This window comes from Caenorhabditis briggsae (assembly GCF_000004555.2).
Source record: "Caenorhabditis briggsae complete genome, chrIV, whole genome shotgun sequence".
In the NCBI taxonomy this organism is placed as follows: Eukaryota; Metazoa; Nematoda; class Chromadorea; order Rhabditida; family Rhabditidae; genus Caenorhabditis; species Caenorhabditis briggsae.
In genome coordinates, this window is record NC_013487.2 from 2103027 (window position 1) to 2125045 (window position 22019).

Consider the following 22019-nt stretch of genomic DNA (forward strand, 5'->3'; position numbering starts at 1 on the left):
GCTTTTTAAAAATACCATCTATAGGTACATGGAATTGACTTTTAAAATATTATTTTTTCAAAAATCTCTCTTAAATGAACGGTGAGCTATATATTTGAGACTACAGTTGTGCATTATGACATAAAAGGAATCGGATAGACATGGTCTCCCAAATACGTTTTTTCGAAAATCGACATTTTTTGATTTCACACCATCGGACCATTCGCACATTTGCTATCATAGTAAAATTCTTTGCAGAGTTAGAATAAAGGTGTAATTAGGTGTTTTGTAGCCTGTAATGCGTGCTACATAATACAGTTTAGTATATCGTTTTATCTTTAATCTGTATAAAGTTATGCTTTTTTGAATGAACTTGATCCACTTTTTCGGAAAAAACACAAAAAGTTTTGCCATTCTGCTCAACCTGCCTATGGGCACCTTATATTATTTGTTTTGTGCTAGTCCAGCGACGGGACTTTTTTTGCCACCAACATCTAAGAAAAAGCGAAATTTCACTTCGGATACTTCCCCTGTAAGAAGAAAAGATCGCTGTAATTAAATGTTCTATGAACTAGTGGATATCAAAAGTTCTCCTATCTTCAGCTGTTTCTGAAATTTCAGATGATGTGAACATGCTATTTTCTTTAATGGGTCTTCCTTTTGAAATGCATAATCGAAGGTTTTATTGAAGCAATAGTATGCATTTCTGACCGGCGTCTGTGTAGCTCAGCTGGTTGTAGCGCGGCATGTTCAGTATTTTGCATCAAAGTTCAATTCCTCGAAAGGTTCATATAATCAAAATCCTTTTTGAAAGTCTATAGATTTCCAAAACAACTCTTCTCTATTATTTTTCCCATGTTTCTTTCTTTTTTCTTTCATCTCCCCCACCCCCATTCTTTTCATTCACTCCTCGGGATATGTTTGCTCTTCCTTTCAACCATGACTCATTCAATTTTTTTTCTTTCTAACTTTTTTCTGACACCTATAGTCACGTCGTGTGTCCTTTTTTCTCATACAGAAAACACAAAAATCATCATTTTTCCTATTTTTTCGTGGGCGGATGATTCGGAATTCCTGAAATTTGTGGTTCCTGGGTCATTTTTTTTTGGAAAATACGTAATATTTTTCTCCATTTTACGTAGGAGAGATGACGTGAATTCGTGTTAGCTAAGAGTTCCTTATCAGTGTTAAGACCTTATCAGTTTTTAAAAGAATCTTTAGGCAGAAATTTATGTTATTTAAACTATTTAAGCTATTCCATTTTTTCAGTTTCTTGAAAATTAGTTTTTTGATTTTTGAGATCTCCTGAAAATCTCAATTCTTATGTGTACTTCCTCCATTCGTACGAAATCATTATTTGAAGTTTGTAATAGTTTTTTAACAATAAGTTGAAACTGGAAAAAATCGAAAAATTTAGTTTTTGAAAATGTATCTTTTTTGGATTTCCAAACTTTTTCAGTTTCCTAAAATTCATTTAGCAGACAATTTTTTTAACATATCAACTTTGACACAATTTATCTGAACTCCTGTCAGAAGTATCAAAAAATGGCTAACTAACAAAATACTTATGATATTATGATAAATGGCCTGAAAATGCCCTGACATGACCCTGGTGTGTTTTATATGTCATTTTATAGTGGTGGCCTAACTTTTGCAATTTTGGTTTTCTAGGCCACCACTTCAAAATGGCTCAGAAAACGCACCAGTTGCATATTTGACCATTCCCAGGCAAAAAAAAGATGGTGGCCTAGAAAACTCAACTTGCAAAAGTGAGGCCACGTCGAGTACTTTAATATTTTGAAGAATAAATTTGACGAAAAAGTTGAAATAAATTAAAATTGTTCAATAGAGCGCGTTTGAAATGGCGTATCGTGTCGACTCGAGTCGACACGACACGAGCCGACACAGAGTCGACACAGAGTCGACACGACACGACTCTGTGTCGACTCGTGTCGACACAACCTCGAGTCGACACAGAGTCGTGTCTTGTCGACTCTGTGTCGATACTGTGTCGTTTCTGGTGTCAGTCGACACGATTTTTATCGACTTCAATAGTCCGACTCGTCGACTCGAATCGTATCGATTTTCGTGTCGACACGTTACTCTATTCAAAATCGAAGGATATCCGGATTAACTGCAATTAACATTAGTACATTATCTAAACTTTCAGGAACAGAAATTTTAAAGTCCAACATTTTTTGTGTTAATTTTATGAATTTCGATTTTCCAAAATTTCCCAGTTTCCTAAAGTTCATTTAGCAGACAGTTTTCTTTTTTCCTATCTGTTTATTCAAATATGTTTCTCTTTTAAAAGTTCGAAGATTTTGAAATTTTGGCCAGAATATTGGAGAAGCTGCATTGCCGCCAGTTGAGCTATACTGTCATAACTTTAGTGTATTAACGACATATAAAAAATGTGTCAACTAACAAAATATTTCTGATATCATGATTAACATTTAATCAGTTGACCACTTTTTGATATCTTTCACAAAAATCACGAAATTTCACGAAATTGTCAAAAACTAGATTTTACTTAAAACATTTAAGAAAGTACAATTTTTCAGTCTCAAAATGAAATTTTTTTTGAAAAATGTGTTCGGAACATTTTGAAGATTTCCACAAAGACCGAAAACAAAAACAAAAACAAACAAAGGAGAGAGAAATCGAACCCAACCCTAGTCAGTTACCGTCCTCCCTCTTCACCGCTACACCACCAGTCGCTGCTTTCAACTAGTTCCACAATGCATATAAGAAAAGGGGAGATCTGGCCCTCAAAATATTCGAATTTCAGCCAAATTTCAAATTCGATTTTCTCGGATCTGGAATGTCCGCAGCAAAATCTGAATATATATTTGAAAATGTCTCATTCTCAGCTTTTGAATGATATAGGCCTCATATCAAAGTCCCATACCCCAGTTACAACCTTCCCTAGTAAGGGAAATGAGGAATTTCGGTTTAAAGTTGACGACCAGGGGACACTTTTGGTTTTGCTAGATTTTTTGATTTAAGCCTTTGATTAACTGTAACGGATATTCATTAAAACGTTATCTGAACTTCCAGAAACAGAAATTTTGAATTTGAGTTTTTTTTTTAATTTCAATGTTTCAGAAACTGTCGTGACCGACGAGCAGAAACATTATATTAGACTTTTCAAAACTTATATGTTACTTCTGAAGAGTTATCTGTACAATCAAAATTTGTCAAAAATTTCTGACTGAAATTAAGCTAAAACTCTCTTGTTTTTCAAAATTTCGAAAAATTTTCACCGTTTCCCTTTTTTTTGGATTAACTAGAGGAAAAAATTCCCACCAATTTTTTCGTTACTAATGAAAGTGTAAACTCAAATTTCAATATTCCCAAAAACAATAAAAACAAGGTTCATTAAAACATCTCATCTACGTATTTCTGTCTTCTAATTCCTTGAAGACCCTTTCCAAAAAAAAAAATAAATTCCTCCTAATCCAATTAGTATCTTTATATGTGTGTGTCTTCTGCATCCTTGACACGTCTCTACTTGAGATTCTCCACACACTTGAATTATTTTTTCATTCATTTACGTGCTTAATTTGAACATCTGTATTTAGTATGGTCGTCAACGGTCGGCAAAGCTTCAGTCGCGTGGCTTAAGGGGTATTTGCACTCTGAGCTCAATTATCTCGGTTCCTATGAAAGATATCGAACATGTGTCGACTGATAAAATGTTTATCATAAAATTTCCAACGTTTTATCAGTTGACAAAATTGTGATATCTCTTACAGGACTTGAGATAAATTGACTCAAAGTTAGCATTTCCCATTTGTGACTGCGTGTCTCAACCGGTAGCGGCGCAGCAACTCACCTTTTTTTTGAGCTCAATTATCCCAGCTCCTGTAAAAGATATCAAGATTTTGTCAACAGATAAAATGTTTTTCATAAAATCACCAACAGTTTTTAATTACAGTTTTTGATATCTCTTATAGTAACCGAGATAATTGAGCTCAAGCTCAAGTGAGCTCAAAACAAATCCATCGAAACTTTCTCGTACAAAAAAATTTTCCCATTTTCCGCATAATCTAGTCTTCCCCCGCCTGTGACCCATACGACAACACAACACAACACATTCCTATGGTCGAAAACACCGAAAGTGTCTCTCGGTCTGCCTGCGTCTCTATCGATTTGTGTACTCTCTCGTCACCTCTTCTCCCTAACCGTCCTCCTCGTTTTTCTCCAACCATTATCACAATCTGTTTCCATGTACACTCTTCTTTTGGTCTCTCTAGAAAATTCTCATTTATTTTTCCTTTTTTTTTGTACGTACATATATCAATCAATTTTATCAATAGTGGTTTTGATGGCGCGCGTTTCTTTTTTGGTATAAATCATTGATGTAGAAGTGCAATAAATCCTTTGGATTAGTGGAAAATAAGGCAAAAATTAATGGAATTTTGAGACATAATATTAAAATTAGTTTAGTTTAATGTTAAGATTTTTAATTAGTTATAATGACGGTAATTAAGCGAGAACCACAAAAATGACGGAATATGAACAGGAATACGTCATCGTTGCAGTTGGTTAAAGGTGAATTTTTGACAGTTATTTGAAACATTGTTTAAAAAAATCAATTACAATTTAAGTTCTTTTAAACGAAATATCTGAAAATGAACGGGAAATGACAAAAAACGAAAGTTTCAAATCATAATCAGCGAATTTTCAGACATTCCAAATAATTCGGTTTCAGATTCATCTTAATAAAAATTTTCAACAAAAATTGAAGATAAATTTCTTGACGATCTCAACAATTTCTGTAAATCTAAATACCTGAAAAATTTCTCATATTTTGGCTCAAAAAGCAAGCTTCTAGCTCATCTAGTATCTGAGATAGCCATTTCAAGTTTTGAAGGTGAGAGATGCAGACGACAAGACACTCTAACTGTCTGCGTCTCTCCGAAGCTTCGAAATGCTGTATCTCGGCTCTCAGTGATCCTTTTTGAATCGTTTTTTGACAAGAATACATAAAATTGTTCGCCGAATCCAATAATACTAAATTTGTCATAATTTTGAGAAAAAAAACGATTTTTTGATTTTTGGAAATTTTACATTTTTGGAATTCTCTTCAACTTTCCAGCATAATTTTCATCCGAGAGCAAGCTGATTGAAGACATAGACAGTTAGAGTATCTCGTTGTCTGCGTCTCTTGCCTTCAAAACTTCAAATGGCTATAGCTCAGCTTCTACATGAGCTAGAAACTTGGTTTTGAGTAAAAATGTGGGAAAATTCGATTTTTTAAACTATTTCTAAAAATACTCCGACTATTAAAAATAAACTAGAATTTCGCTTTTTTTGCTGTTTCAAAAAGTATTTTGAGTTTAAAAAGTACTATCCGGTCGATCAATCTACTCAAACTTGAGAATTACCGTCAATAAGAACGCCAGTGGTGTAAACACCACCACGCAAAATTACGGACCAATGTTTTTTACTGTTTCCCCTTTTCCATATGTAATATTTGCTACTCTTCTGTTTCAATGCGGTTGGTTCAGATGTTTTTTTTGCAGTAATTCCTCCTCTTCTCCCGGCGTCTTCACGGATTTTGTGCCGAAAAGAATGACCGGTAAAATCCGTCACTTTGGGAACCAAAACTACGAGAAGCTCAAAAAAATATGTGTGAAAAAGAAGCAACCATTCGTCGATACTCTCTTCCCGCCCACCAATCAATCACTATTTTTGGAGCAAGGCAGAAGTTCGGATATTGTTTGGAAGCGGCCTGCTGAGCTTCATCCGGACCCGCATCTTTTTGTGGAAGGAGCATCGCCGAACGATGTTACTCAAGGTAAGACTTGGAACCTAATTTATCTAGATTTCTATGCGAGATATAAAGAATCTGGCAACAGCTGAAATTTTTATCATACTATCAGCCATATTTTTCTAGTTTGATATCTTTCATGGGAACTGGCATATTTAAGCGAGTCATCGAATTCCATGAATTATCAGTTGAAGAAACGCATGTTTTGAAACAGAATCGAAATTTTTCAAATTTTCACTGACAGCTGTGAGCTACACGGTCGCAGTTTGCTGACCGTACGATAGTTCGGTACGGTAGCATATGAAATGTATAAACACCTTGACGCAAAAATGCGGACTTTCAAGAATAAAACGGTAGACTCAATAGTGCTCCTAACGTGGACGCAATTTATCTCAGTTCCTGTTGAAACTGAAAAAATTCGTGTCATGAAGTGTCATTGTCGGAATTTTCGGTCCAAACAAAAATTTTCAGTTTCCGAAAATTCATTTAGCATACAATTTATATCTTTTGCCAATTTTAGAAGAACATTTTCAAACAGTTTTGAAGAAGTTGAATTAGTTATCATAATATTGAGGTGCTGCGCCGCTGCTGGTTGAACTACGCGGGCAAAGAGAGAGGTGTATCAAATTTAGCTCAATTATCTCGGTTCCTGAGAGAGATATAAAAAAGGAGTAACTGATAACATGTTTCTGATAATATGATAAACATTTGGTTAGTTGACACCCTTTCGACATGTTTCACATGGAGCAAGATAAATTTTTTCGACAAATGGTCGGGACAGCTCTGTTTTTGAAATTTTGTAGAACACAATCAGTTAATTTCAGAGCTAGAAGTTATATTTAAAACAATTAATTTTGCTCAAAAATTAAATTGGAATACCGACTCATAAGCCATTGAATTTAACTAATTTTAGTTGAAAATAGTAAATTTGGATATCCCAAAAACATAATAGACATTTTGTGTTAGACTGAACATTTTAGAGTATACTTAACAAATTTTGAGCTTCATTTTGTAATTGAAAACTTTTTGCAACTCTCATTTTGATGGAAATTTTTTTTTCAACGGCCCATGTGGCTCCTACTCATAAATCCTCCAATTTTTTTTCACAAATTCCAGGAATCCTCGGAAACTGTTGGTTTGTATCTGCGTGCTCTGCTCTCACTCATAATCTGAAACTTCTTGCCCAAGTGATTCCGGAAGCCGATGATCAGGAATGGTCCACAAAGCACACCTACGCTGGAATCTTCAGATTTCGATTTTGGAGATTTGGAAAATGGGTGGAGGTGGTGATTGATGATTTGTTGCCGACGAGGTAAGTGTTGGGGAACATTGTGAAACATTTCTGTTTCTAGTTCAACGTTTTAGAATGATCTGTGTACCTCTAGTAATGTGTCAAGTTTTTGACTAGGTAAAAAATTCTTTCAGAGACGGAAAACTGCTCTTCGCGCGTTCAAAAACGCCCAACGAATTCTGGTCGGCACTTCTGGAGAAGGCGTTCGCCAAACTCTACGGATGCTATGAGAATCTGGTCGGTGGACACTTGTCAGATGCACTTCAAGATGTTTCTGGTGGTGTTGCCGAGACGCTTCATGTCAGAAAGTTTTTGAAAGATGTGAGTTTGGGAGGGAAATGTGCTCAATGGAGATTTTTGTTCGATAGAGCGCACAAAGTTTTCACGGTTTTCAAAACTTGATAAATATCAGAGTGCGGTTTTGGTTATGTTCTATACTGTTGACAATCCTTCATGGGCCTAAAATGACAAAAACCTTCAATTCATCAACTTCGGAGAATGGCAAATGCGCTCAATTGAACTAAAATGTGAACTCACTGTAAAATAACATTTCTCGGTCTCAAAACTGTGATGAAAGCTAAAATTCGGGTGTAGTCTATTCGATGGCGGATTTAAAACAATCTAGTTTTCAAAAATCCCATTTTCCTGTCGTTCTGTAATGCTCCGCTGAGATTGCCTTCAACGTGCTAGCTTCCTAACGCTTCAGCTAGATGCCAATAGAGCTACGCAGTCACAAGAGCCAGTTCCGCGGTGTTACTTGAGAAGCTACTTACTGTATGCTTTCAGGACCCGACAGACAAAGACCTAAAACTGTTCAACGATTTGAAAACGGCATTTGATAAAGGAGCACTGATTGTGGCGGCCATCGCCGCACGGACCAAAGAGGAAATCGAGGAGTCGCTGGATTGTGGACTAGTCAAAGGACATGCATACGCAGTCAGTGCAGTGTGCACAATTGATGTATCGAATCCGCAACAGAGGAGTTTGACGTGAGTTTTATACAGTACCCACCGAAAAATACTGTATTTGGATCTCGATGAAAAATCGGTGTTTTTGAAATTTTGAAGTGATACCATGGCCAATTTCATTAGTCAACTTTAAATCTAAAAAGTTACATGTCATACCTGAAACAGTATTTTTTGCTAGAAAATCATATTTTTAGTTGAAAATGGTCAACTTTGAGTTCCTGAAAAACTATTCCAGAACATTTTACTTTTCCTAAAAATTCTTGAGTGTACCAAACAAAAGTAGAGATTTAATATTGTAGTTGTCCGAAGGGCCGCGGGTTCAGTTTTGGCGGCGGCCTAATTCTTATTTGAAACCCAAAACCGGACAGCCTGACACTAGGACCAACAGACACGTCTAGCGTTTTATATACAGTGCGTTTCATAAGTATAGGTTCACCCTTGGTAGACAAGGTGGGAAATCTTGGAGGTTTGAGGTTGTTATAATATTAAAGTCCATGTAAAAATACATATCGCCCACAATTTTTAGACCGCTACTACAAAAAATAAATTTTTTATGTCAGAAAAAGTCTTTTTTTTGAAAAACGAGCGTTTCATAAGTATAGGTTCACCCCCGGAAAATTTAACATTAACAAAGTTTTATTCAATTCAATACTTTGTGGGCTTTCCACCAGTGGAAATAATAGAAAACAAGCGGTTTGGCATGGAATTTAACAACTTCTGGAGGTAAGGCTTCTTCAGGTTCTTCCATGCGTCCACGATGGCAGTTTGGAGCTCAGAAACGGTCTGGTATTGCTTTCCCTGACCATATACGACGCGCACGAGTTCACCCAAACATTCTCCATTGGGTTCAAATCCGGCGAACAAGCCGGCCAATCCATCACCTTGATTTTTTTGGACTTGAACCAGTCCAAAGTCGATCTGCTCGCATGAATCGAAGCATTGTCCTGTTGATATGTGAGCTGACGCCGATGAAAATGGGATCAGTTTGACAGTCATGACATCCTGATAGTCTGTCGAGTTCATTCTGAAGGAGACGAACGCCAAATCCACAGTACCGGCAGAAGAGAATGCTCCCCAGACCATAAGACGACCACCACCGAAGTTACGCTTGGAGAAATGGAGGGGATCCTTCTTCAGGTCGTGCCAGTAACTGTTGAAGCCGTCCGGCCCGTCCAGATTGAACTTTTTTTCATCGCTGAAGATGATCTGTAATAGAAAACAGCATAAGTGATGATTTCAAAAGCATTCCATACCTTATCCCAATCAGTTGCCATGTTGTTCCTTGCAAACTGAAGTCGGTTCGCCTTGTGCGCATCGGTGAGCATCGGCGCGGACATTAACTTGGCTCGGACAATGTTCTGATTGCTGTCCAGTGTTCTCCAGACCGTGGACTTGCTCACATCCAGTTTCAGCTCATTCTTTATGTCGTTACAGCTCTTCATCGAATTGGATGCCAGTCTGATGATGCTTCTCGTGTCTCGATCCGTCAATTTTTTCGGAGCTCCGCTCTTCTTGTTGGTCTCGTAGTGGTCCGGATTGTTAACAAGCGTGTTAATACAATTGAAAGACCGTCCTAACCTAGCTGCGATGCGCCGATTCGACCATCCAGCCGTTTTGAACGCGTCGATCTGAGCTCGCTGCGAATCCGAGAGATGAGTGGCTCGCGGCATAAGAAAAACGAAGTAAAAGACGCAAAAATAGTTAAAAACAGTAAAAATAGTTAAAAAGTTATCACCTATGTGAAACTGTAATTTTTTTCAAGGGTGAACCTATACTTATGAAACGCTCGTTTTTCAAAAAAAAGACTTTTTCTGACATAAAAAATTTATTTTTTGTAGTAGCGGTCTAAAAATTGTGGGCGATATGTATTTTTACATGGACTTTAATATTATAACAACCCCAAACCTCCAAGATTTCCCACCTTGTCTACCGAGGGTGAACCTATACTTATGAAACGCACTGTATAAGGAAGATTTCAAAAGTAAAAAAACTACGTTTTGTATCTGGAACAGTAGTTTTTTGGTAGAAAATCTTATTTTCAGCTAAAAATGTCAACTGTAAATTTTCGAAAAAGTAGTCCAGAATTTTTTGATTTAGGCTGAAGATTTCAGAATATATTAAACAGAAATAGAGAAAAAGAAGGATTGAGCAAGTATACTCTGAAATCTTCTGTCAAATCGAAAAATTCTGGAATAGTTTTTAGGGAATAGTTTTTCCGAAACTGGCTATTTTCCACAAAAAGTGGTAAAATTCATAAAAGTTATAACAGATTCTTAGAAACTACAAAAAGACAATTTCAGATCCTTCATCATGGGCTCGAAACAGAAACAAAATCTAATCCGCCTCCAAAACCCATGGGGCGAAAAAGAGTGGAACGGCGAGTGGTCGGATGATAGCTCAGAATGGCAGAATGTCTCTGATAGCCAACTATCAGCAATGGGCGTGCAACGTGACAATTCTGACAACAACGACGGTGACTTCTGGATGCCATGGGAATCATTCGTTCAATATTTCACTGATATCTCACTTTGTCAACTATTCAACACCAGTGTCTTCTCCTTTACAAAGTCCTATGATGAACAAATCGTGTTCTCCGAGTGGACTACAAATGGAAAAAAGAGTGGAGCACCGGATGATCGAGCCGGTGGATGTTTGAACTTTCAGGCGACATTCTGCAATAATCCACAATACATTTTTGATATTCCCTCTCCGAATTGCTCAGTGATGTTCGCACTAACTCAAAATGATCCAAGTGAAGGGTTAAAGAAGAGGGAACCGTTTGTAACCATTGGAATGCACGTGATGAAAGTGGAGAATAATCGACAGCATCGTGTACATCAGGCCATGCATCCGATCGCCACTTCTGACTACGCATCGGGAAGATCGGTGTACCTGCACTTGCAAAGTTTGCCACGTGGCAGATATCTTTTGGTGCCGACGACTTTTGCGCCGAAAGAACAAGCACTGTTCATGTTGAGAGTGTACTCCGATGAGCATATTCATTTTTCACCGTTGTCTAAGGTGAGAGGGTTTCAGATTTGCTTTCAAGCTATAACGTTTTTTCCAAGTTCCTAAAAATTCGAGCTTCTGAAAACCGTGTTCCCCATCTTTACAATCTCCATTTTTCAGTTAGTAGAGATTACCCTAAAACCTGTATTACAAGGACCCTACACTTCAAAATGTGAGTTCAATTATCTCGGTTCCTATGAGAGATATCAAAAATCTGCCAACTGATAAATTATTGCTGATAATATGATAAATATCTTATCAGTTGACAGATTTTTGATATCTCTCACAGGAACCGGGATAATTGAGCTCAAACATACCCCTTCTTCGTACAATTCTATCAAATTCCATACATTATTGATTGCAGAAATCACTATTTTGAAACAGTGTCAATTTTTTTTTCAATTCAAAAAGTATTATTCTTGTATCAGTCAATTCGCAGCTTGCCGACCGTTGGATACGGTAGCATATGGAATGGGTAAACACCGTGACTCTCAAAAATATAATGGAAAACATTCAAGCGCTCTAGACGTTGGCGCAATTAACCTCACTATCAGCTTCTGTTGAAACTAGGAAAAAATCGAAATGTGTATTCAAAATTTCGGTTTTCTAAATTTTCCAGTTTCCAAAAATTTATTTAGCAGAGTTTTTCTCTCATTTTGATATAACGGACGAATACATAATGTTACTTGAAAAATTCTGAAGAAGTTGAACTCAGGGTCAGAATATTGAAGATGCTGTTGAGCTACCGGTTGATCTACGCGGTAGCTTAGTTGGGTATTTCAAGTTTGTGCTCAATTATTTTGGTTCCTAAAAAAGTATCAAAAAGTCACCAACTTACAGAATGTTTCTGATATCTTGATAAACATGTTATCATTTGACCACTTTTTGATACCTTTTACATAAAACGAGGTGAATTGAGTCAAAGTTAGGAGGTCTTCTAGGGATCTTAATCAACTGATGAGAGAATTATTCAAAAATTATTGTTTTTTTTCCGTTTCAATGCTTTCTTATAATTTGTGAGAATACCTTCAAAACCGATCCTTTCGAAGTCGGTGACAAATTAGGGATAAAAGGCCTGTTCTACAATAGTGGGCCTAAAGAGGTTTCGGAGCCAAGTTAGGGGTGGCCTTCTTTTAGATTGTTTACGGTAGTTTTCATTGTTTCAGTTAGTTTAGATCATGTGTAATGTTCCACTGACATGTTTTTTGCTTTTTTGTATAAAAATTCAATTGATATCTATACATCTCGAACAATCAAACTCGTGCGCAAAATATCAAAAAAAACCGCGCTGACAGTTGAGCAATGCGGTCGTCTATTTCCAACCTGTTTCAAAACTTCCTTAACCGTTCTTTGAATATACCTTTTGTTAGTTTCGATTGCACTGGTTCCGAAAATCGTTAATAAAATAGGTTGAGACCTCTAGAATTTCCAGGAATTTCAAATTAGAAAAGAAGTTTGAAACTGGCTGAAACCTAGTGGTTTACATTAATTACACATGTGCCTCTGACATACTTTTTGAATAAATCTGAAAGATTTTCACTATTTCACTAATGTAGTAAGTAACGTAGTACTAACGTAACGTAGTAGTCATTGAGAACTTGTAACTTTTAATTACAATAAAAGTTGAACAGTATGAAAATTTTTTTTATCGAAATCCAACAAAACTTCTACAGTTTCATGTTGCTAGAATTTTTTAGAATTTTCAAAAATTATAATGTTGGAGTTAAAAATGTATTCTTGCACTTGTCAACCAATAGCATTTCCCAACATTTTCTGACTCAAAAATTCACTGCTCCAGGTTCAACATATTTTTGGAGATATTTGATTTTCAATTATTCATTGAACGTAGATCTTCTTGAGAAAGTGTTTCTGCATTTTTGCAGACCTTCAAAGTCCCAATATCTCAAAATGTTTCTCCTGTTCCATGTTACTGATATGATTTCCTCACTTTTCTTTTCACTGATCTCTTGAGTAAATAATGTGTTCCAGCACGCCCCAAAACTCGGCATATTCGGATGCAAATCCGCGCACAGTGTGACACGTCTCACAATTCATGGAGTCAATTTCAACTCGGCCTCCACAGGAACCCATCAGGTTTATGCGATTCTAAAAGATTCCAAAAAGTCGTACCGAACGAAAAGTTTGAGTGGAGAGAAGTCGATCGAGTGGGAAGAGGAGTTTCTGTTTCATAAGTGAGTTTTTTGTATTGGTGGTTTTAGTTCTACAATACTGCCTGAAGTTTCATTCTTCTCAGGGAATTTTGGACAAGGGTTGGGCGCTCACGCCCACCGATTTGGTCAAATTGCCCACTTGGGCAAGGATTGGGCGCTTACGCCCACTGGCTTGGGCAAATTGCCCACCTGGGCAAGGGTGTGGCATGGAGTGGGCGTAAATGTTGGGGAAGATTTCGCACAATACTCAGTTTTGAAACTTGATTGGTTTGAAGCAATATATCTCATTTGAATGAATTTGTATCAAAATGTTGTCCACTACAAAATTGGAGTGCTATTTTTAGTATTAAACTAGAATGCAGATGGTGGTCGGTGTGTCGCTGTCCTTGTCCTATGACAATTCCAGCTAGTGTGGTAGAATGCTTTTACTCGTGCAGATGACACGTGTGATATCTCAAACTTGGGTAATTAAACCATTTATATAACAAAGTATACAAATTATAACAAGTAACAAAGTAAAGAAAGAAAGAAAGAAAAAGGGGGAAAAAAGGTGGAGGACGGTCTTGGGCGACCGTCTCCTGTTGGGACGAATGTAACAATGAGGGATGGAATGATGCAAGCTGGTCGTCAGATCGTTGGGGGCGGAGTCAAAAGTCTTGGGACGAATGCGTCATGGGGAGAGAGCGTTGGGTAGAGTGAGAGATCGTTCGAGGGTGTAAAGTACAGTGAGAGCGAGGGCGTTAGGAATGAGCAATGATAAAGGAAATAGAGGAATGGAGGAGAGGATTATACATAAATAATATAAAAGAATACGAAATTTATAGAATTGAGTATAAGTATGCTCTAGAGTTTTTAGCTTCATCCAATTAAATCTACCACGTTTTTGGCCTGACTTTCTACTAGTTACTGCTAAAATTTATGAAATTTTCCAATTAGATTTCAAACTAAAAAAAATTACTGCTTCAGGTAGGACATGTACATTTCTCAGTTTTAACATTAACCGATAATAAAATATCTTCGTCAGTCCTGAATTAAAAACATTTTTCAAAAATCATTCCTTTTTTCCAGAGCCAAAAACCGTCAACAATACAAACTGGAAATCTGGGAGGACCGAAAAATGGCTCGCGACCATTTAATGGCTCAATCCGTCCTTATTGCACTAATCGATAACGAGAATCGAGATACGACTGTTCAGTTGGCAGATCCACGTGGTACAATCATTGGCACTGTATCGATTACTGTGTCCGCATTCGATGATCCTATGTACCTTTAAATTTGCTGAAATTTCGTTTTTTCTTTCAAAATTCCTTCCAACAGTATTTTTCTTCTTCATCCATTTTGTTGTCTTGTTATAAGCGATACGGTTCAAATGATTTTGTTTTCCAAAAAATTTAGTTTATCTTGTCCACTTGGTATCATTATATGTATATCAGGAATAGATTATTTGCAGAAAAATAAAAGGTTAAAAATTTGAATAAATTGATTTTTTTTTCTCAGAATTTCAAATTGATGTGTCAACCATTTTTTCCAATTCGAGAATTATTCAAATTGACAGCTTCCCTTTTCAAAAAAAAAAATCCAATCAAATTTCAATCAGCCGTATCCATGTCAATGTAAAATGACTCATCCCTTCCATCTGTAAAGAAATGAAAAAAGAGGAAAAAATTAACGACCGGAAAGAGAGAAAATAGGAGATAAGAAACTATAAAAATAGAGAGCGAGTTGTTGGCAGTTTGTGTTTATGCTCTATTTCATCTACTCCTCCTCTGTTTTATACATAGATAATTGAAACGTTTTTTTTTAAATTTTGTTTTAATTAACTTTTTGTTTTCAATTTTAAAATTATGGAAAAGTCTAGCTTTTTTGAAGTTTGGTTCAAATTTCTGCGTTATAAATATATATATATGAAAAAAAAATTGTATATAAATTAGTGTTTCAGAAACTGTGAAAAATTTTGAAATCGTTTTTTTTCGAATAATAAACACTTGTCAAAAAAGATAATTGTGAATATTTTTGAAAAAAATATTTCAGTTGCTTTTTCTCATCGAAATTATGGAATTGTCTAGCTGTTGTGTTATTCTGTTTATTAGATAAAAAACTGCATTCAAAATAAAATAGTGTTTCAGAAACTGCAGAAAATGTTTTCCATTTAATCCAAATCAGTAGAATAACTTTTTTTTTCAATTTCACAGATTTTCAAGTTTCTTTTGAATTTCCAAGCTTATAACTTTTTGAGTAAGATTTTTCAAATACCCTTTCTTCAGAAGAATTTTCCAGGATTATTCAAGTTCCAGGGTTTTTATTTGGTCGAATTGAAAATTTCGGAAATTTTAATCTTTTAGAAAATTTCAAAATTTAAAGTTTTTAAGACCTCTTTAGGCCGATTTTCAAGCCTATTCAATTTTTGAAATTCAAAGGTTTTTTCAAAATTTCCAACATATTTTTTCGTATTTCACAGCTTCAGAATACCGTAATCAATCTAATAGAACGCAACCCGTCACACTTTGATCCTAAATATCTCACTTCTTTCGTGAGCTATCAAAAAGTTGTCAACTAATAATAAGTTTCGCATGATATCAGCAACATTTCATTAGTCAACCACTTTTCGATATCTTTCACAGAAAATGAGATAAATAAGCTCAAACTCGACGAATCGAGGGACGTTCTATTAGAGTGTTTACGGAATTTAAGGTTTCTAAAAGTTTTCAAAGATGTTTGATTTTCAAAGTTTCCCATTATTTGTCGTTTTTGGATTTGGTTGTTTTTTTGATTTTTGGGATTCTCAGATTTTTAAAAATTGTTGGATTTTGAAAGTAAAATTCGATTCATGATACCACAACTGATGGCACAACTGAAAATATGTATTTGTTTGAGGAATTCAGCTCTTGCCTGAAACGGAATTTTTTTAATTTGAAAAAAAGTGGTTTTTTGAAATTTTAAGGCATGTTTGTTTGAAATTTCTGTTACACTGAAGTAAGTCTTGAAACTTTACTAACTTTTATTCACTTCCCTTGGGTAGTCTTGAAATTTTCAGGTCTGTTTTCTTCATAAAATTTACGAGAAGTTTCTTATCTCCAGTTATCTCTTTTCTCTATTTTTCCGAATTCCTTCTCAATATTCCCAATGGACCATCTCAACAGCAAAATAGAAAAAAAATAAACAAGACTAGTAGGTCGGAAAGCAAAAAAAGAGTAGACGATGAACAATTCGATTTGGCTCCTCTTCTTCCTCCTCCTCATAAAATGTCTATTCTAGCACTATTTCCTTCCCACTGATTCCCACTTTTTGTGATGCTCTTTTTTGAGTCTTCTCCTTATCAACTATCCAAAACTACAGAAATATGTACGTCACTATAAATATTTTTTTGTTTGTTGAAAAAATTAATTTTTTGGTCTTCTAAATTTTTTTCCAATTTCAGAACAAAGTGATGAAAAGCTGTGTTCTACTTTTGGCTTTGGTTGGGATTGGTGAGTTTTGAGAAAAAATTTGTTTGAAAGTTTGAGCTCAATTATCTCGGTTCCCATGAGAGATATCAAAAATGTGTCAACTATCGAAACGTTACTGATAACATAATAAGTAATTTATCAGTTAACACATTTTTGATATCTCTTATATGAACCGGGCTTGAAGCGACCGGCTGTGCCCCAGCCGGCCGCGGACAGGCCGAATTCCAGAATTTTCAAAAATTCAGCAACCGCGCTCCAATGCAACTCGTGTGACAGCTTCCAAAGCTGTTCCAGCCCATTCCCAGTCAACTGTCCACCACATTCCAAATGCTATACCCTGACCAGAAATGGGGAAAGTGAGTTGGAATTTAATTAATTGATTGGGGTAATTAACTAATTATCAAAACAATATTTGATACGAAAAATCAAAAACGAAACGCTCATTTTTCAAAGAAATGTTATGAACATTTTGGAACAGTAATTTTAAAAATGTTGTTTGGATAAGTGGACCAGCAAAAATTTAATGTTTTGAAAAATTAATAATTTTGGAAACATTATAATATATTTGATTTTTTGAAACTTCGTAAGAAAAATAGACAAAAAATTTAAAAAAAAACTCTAAAGTTTGGGTTCAGCATCTTTAAGACAGATTCAAGTTTTTAAAAACATTTTATTGTAAAAGGTGATAATTTTTGTTAAAATCATTTTTTTTGGATTTATCATCTTTCCCAAGCTACTTTAATACAATTAAAATCTGTGCAAACATCATGACGACGAAATGCGCAAAAGACATCTCCCAGAAGCCCAGCGGATTAATTAATTGCTTTGTCGAAAAATGACTTTTCTGAAACATTAATTTGAAGATCCATTTTAAGCTCCATTTTTTTCAGTTGTCGCCAAAGGATGTGCTCATTCGTGTCAAGCCATTTCCTACCTCGACGGATCCAACTGTCAACAATGTCATCATCAAGATTTCTGTAACGATTTTCAGCCGTCAATTGGACAAGGGGCCGTGATGAGACAGCAACCAGAGATTGGAGGAGGTGTTGCTCCGAATAATAATAATGGTGAGCAAAAAATGAGGTAGCGGTCGACCGCGGTCCAGATTCTGAAGCGATCGACCGCGGCCCAGATAACGAAGTGGTCGACCGTGGTCCAGATTCTAAAGCGGTCGACTGCGGCCCAGATTCTAAAGCGGTCGACCGTGATCCAGGTTCTGAATCGGTTGACCGAGGTCCAGATTCCAAAGCGGCCGACCGCGGCCCAGATTCTGAAACGTTTGACCGTGGTCCAGATTTCGAGAGCCTTGAAATTCCTTTCAATTGGATAGTTCAAGATAACAGCTAGCACTTAAGACATAAAATTCTTGAAAATTCAAAAATTTCGGAAATTCGAGAAAATTTTGAAAACTTCAAGCATATTCAGAGAGTTTTGGAAGTTCGGAGTTTCGTAATGTTCAAGAATTGAAGAATATTCGAGATGCTCGAAAATTCCGAAGATTAAAAAAAATCTAAAATTTCAATTTTTTCAAACTGTTCAAAAGTTTATTTTCTGATTTAAAATCTTTTCTGACTACAGTAATCCATACTTTTTACAGGATACCATATCGGCCACGGAGTCCGCCCACGGTCGGCCACTCAGGCATCGTTTGGAGTTCTTATGGCACTTCCAGTTGTTCGTCGTTTTTTGTAATTTTTGATTCCTATTATATAATTTTTCTTTTTTTTTTAAATTTCAATGGGTTTGTGATTACGAAACGAAATAAATATATTTTTAAGGCCCCAGTTTTCTCAAGAAATTGAAACTGAAAAAAAAAAACTTTCAGCCCCAGTTTTATATCTTTCAGTTGTTTCAGAATTTTCAAATTTTTTCTGGAATTCAACTGTTGAGTATTTTTTTGTTCCGTCTTATTTTAAGCATATTTGTTCAAATTCGAGGCCACGCCCCTTTTTGTTTTCTGTTTGGTTTTCTGGTCATTTTTTGCTTTCTTTCTGGCCCTCTTTCTGGCAATCATGTTTTTTCCAGAGTTTCCTTTTGCATTTTTCGCATGGCGTACCTCCTACGTGCACTTTGAGCTCAATTATCTCGGTACCGGTGGAAGATATCAAACATCTGTCCACTGATAAAATGTTTGCCATAATATGATAAATGTTTTATCTGTTGACAAAATTTTGATACCTTGCGAAAGAGCCGAGATAATTGAGCTCAAAGTACACATATGACTCGATAAGAATTGAAATTTCGCTCACAATTTTCACAATTTTCTGAAACCGCAAAAAATCTTTTTTTTCTCACAAAGTAACAAAAAATTGAATCGATTTGAATTTTTTGATCTGCGTCCTTCAAATTCTCCCTTTTCAGACGGCTTTGAAGCTTTTGGCTTTTCGAAAATGCAAAAACTATTTTTTTGAAATTTTTGATCTACCATTTTCCAAATTTTTGATCAACCAAATTTTGCGGTCAAAATTCGATTTCAATTTTGACCCGCCAAACTTTCGAAAAACAATCCGTTGTTTCGTCATCTTTTTGTTTGGTTTTCTTGTCATTTTCTGCTGAATTCTTATATTTTTTGAGCTTCTTTTTGCATGGCTGTCGTGAAACCTGTGATAGGAGGGCTCTCTAACTTTGAGCCAATTTATCTCGGTTCCTATGGGAGATATCAGAAAGTTGTTAACTGATAAAATGCTTGTGATTTTATGATAAATAATTTATCTGTTGACAGTTTTTTGATATTTCTCATGGGAACGGGGGTAATTGAGCTAAGAATTTACAGTATTGCGTTCTTTCCATTACAAGTTTTGGCTATTATTTTGCTTTTTTTCAAAATTCTTTTCGTATTTTCAACATTACTATGTTTGTTTTTTCAGACCATCATGGCCGAACCACCGCATTTCCTGGCTGACACTGAAACGCGGCGAAAATGCATCATGTACGAGTACCTTCGTGGGAAAAGCGTCGACGAAACGCTTCAAGAGATGGGAAAAACCAATCGGATGACAGGACCACAATTCGATGTGGATGGTCAGGAGGAGAGGGACGAGGTGGAATTTTTCTTCGTAAAATTCAAATCTGGAGATTTTCGATTGCACCTTAACAAGAGCAGGTGAGCATCAAAACAAGTCTTGAAAAAAATTTATTAATTTACAGGAAGGATCTACTACCGAATCTTCTCAATCATGAAGAGATAAACCGGAAGGACAAGGTCAAATTCTTCGCAACCCAACTTCAAAAGTCTTCCAACAACCCTGTGATCCAAGAAATGGAAATCTTCGCTAGCACCGAATTTCCGGAAAGTGTCATGATTGGAATCGAAATCCCAAAAGTTTCTCGTGAATGCGTCCACTATCACAAATGCGACACTGGCATCGTTGCTCGCTATATCAGAGCCACAGAGCTCATGGTGTCAACAGCATATACCTATCAGGATATCGCGCTGATCGATACTAACGTTTTCTTGAAGGATTTCCAGAAAGGGACCGGATCGATAAATTCGCTGAAGATTCATGCTGATGAGCCATTGGAGAACGAATTTTACAATAAACTAATTGAGAAATTCCGACAGAAAGAATGGAAGCTGGATGACAAGAATCTTGTGACGAATCTTGTGGTGATCAATAAATCTTTGCATTTGTCGAGGTGTGTCGAAATGGCTCGTATCTTTCCTAGTAAGACGGTAGAGATCAAGAAAGAGAAGTTGGACGAGAGGGATGCTGAGAACTTTGCACAGGTAAGAGAAGGGAGACCTAGGACCAAAATTTTGGAGGCTAGTACCATAGTTTTGGACCTGGGGCCATATTTTTGAACTTAGGAACATAATGTTTAATCTAGGACCATAAATTTGGATCTAGTACCATTATTCTGGACCTAGAGCTATGCTTTTGGACATAGGATACACATTTTCTTTTTTTTTCAGTTTATGCGAACCCCCGATCTGAAAATCAACACGCTCACTGTCTCAATATCCGAAACAGCTGGCCCCACACTGACCGGCACAATGGAATTGTACGAAGATCTAATTGGAAGAGCTATCAACGGCTTCACTGTGGATTATAAATATGGGGAAGGTAAAATTGTGTTCACGAGAACTGAAGAAGGATCCTCCAGCACTGGACGCCCTCCTGCACCCAAAGATGACAGATCCAGATCTAAAAGAAGACCCAGTTTGTCTCGTATTCCACCAGTTAGCCGTTCTTCTTCGCAACAAAGACAGTCTACTTCTGGACAATCGACTACTGGACAATCGACTACTGGAGCATCGCCTTCTAGAGCATCGACTTCTGGACCACCTAGACAATCCAGATCACCATTGACTAGAGCTGGATCATTCAGAAGACCATCCAGATCCCCAAGTACATCTGTTCAAGGAGCATCCAAGCCAGCACTACCAAAACCCAAACATTGAAACCATTCCCTTGTATGTATATCAATCCATATATTTTGGTTTATATATTCTTTCATTCTGAAATTGTGATATTTTGGTCTATATGTGTATGTACATAAATTTTTTAATTGAATATAAATGGTTCAGAAATTTGGTTTTAGTCTTGTTGAATTCCATTTGGATATAACCGAAAAAGAGGGTTCCAAAAAGCCAACTTATCTCATTTTGTTGGATTTTTGCAAAAAAGTTGTAAATTACAAAATTGAAGCTCTATTTTTGTTTAGCATATTCTGTAAATTACAGAACAATTAAAAAATTTGGAACCACTTTCGTAGCAGTTTAAAACATACCACCGTATTTGATCTAATAGAAGCCAACCCTATACGTGCACTTTGAGATTGTTTATCTCGGTTCTCATGAGACATATCAAAAATGTGTCAACTGATAAATTATTTCTGAAATGATGATAACCATTTTATCAGTTGACCGATTTTTGATAACTTTTATAGGAAGCGAGATATTTCAGCTTGAAGGAAACGTCTAGACTGGGATTCTATAAAAGCAAATACAGTATCACAACCAGAAGAAAAGGACAGAAAAGCGAGCTTATTTTGTTTCTTTGAATTTCTACAGAAACGTTGCCAACTACGAAATTGCAGCTCTATCATCGTTTAATATACTCTGAAACATTCAGACAAAAATGAAAAATTCTGAACCTCGTTTGTAGAATTTCAAAACTGGCGCTATTTTCGACTCAAATTTTCGATCTACCCAAATTATTATGATCTACCCAAACCGCTCAATTTTTCTCAAGCAGCCTTATCGATTTTTTACTACTGATCCCCATTATTATCTTGGGAATTTTTCTCATTTTCAAATATTTTCCCCTCCAAACCTGAAAATTCCCACTTTTTTCAGAAAACTAATAAATAATAACGAGATGTCAGATGATAATAAACGGCCTCCGCATCCGAAAAATTGGCCGGTTACTGTAG

The 22019-nt window shown here is 36.2% G+C and overlaps 3 protein-coding genes across 3 annotated transcripts; all 3 read left to right on the top strand.

Moving 5' to 3' along the window:
- Positions 1-5559: 5559 nt before the first annotated feature.
- Positions 5560-14470, top strand: Cbr-tra-3 (the record flags this gene model as incomplete). Its single annotated transcript, XM_002632611.1, has 7 exons — positions 5560-5785; positions 6875-7070; positions 7184-7370; positions 7836-8038; positions 10318-11038; positions 13016-13218; positions 14266-14470. The coding sequence occupies 7 exons, from the start codon at positions 5560-5562 to the stop codon at positions 14468-14470; spliced, it is 1941 nt and encodes a 646-aa protein (XP_002632657.1).
- A 2154-nt stretch (positions 14471-16624) lies between these two features.
- On the top strand, positions 16625-18335 carry CBG21582 (the record flags this gene model as incomplete). The annotated part of the gene is made up of 4 exons (XM_002632612.2): positions 16625-16664; positions 16889-16999; positions 17534-17710; positions 18241-18335. The coding sequence occupies 4 exons, from the start codon at positions 16625-16627 to the stop codon at positions 18333-18335; spliced, it is 423 nt and encodes a 140-aa protein (XP_002632658.2).
- A 1181-nt stretch (positions 18336-19516) lies between these two features.
- Positions 19517-21045, top strand: CBG21583 (the record flags this gene model as incomplete). Its single annotated transcript, XM_002632613.1, has 3 exons — positions 19517-19746; positions 19791-20370; positions 20557-21045. 3 exons carry the CDS (start codon positions 19517-19519, stop codon positions 21043-21045), a joined length of 1299 nt encoding a protein of 432 aa, XP_002632659.1.
- Between the last annotated feature and the right edge of the window lie 974 nt (positions 21046-22019).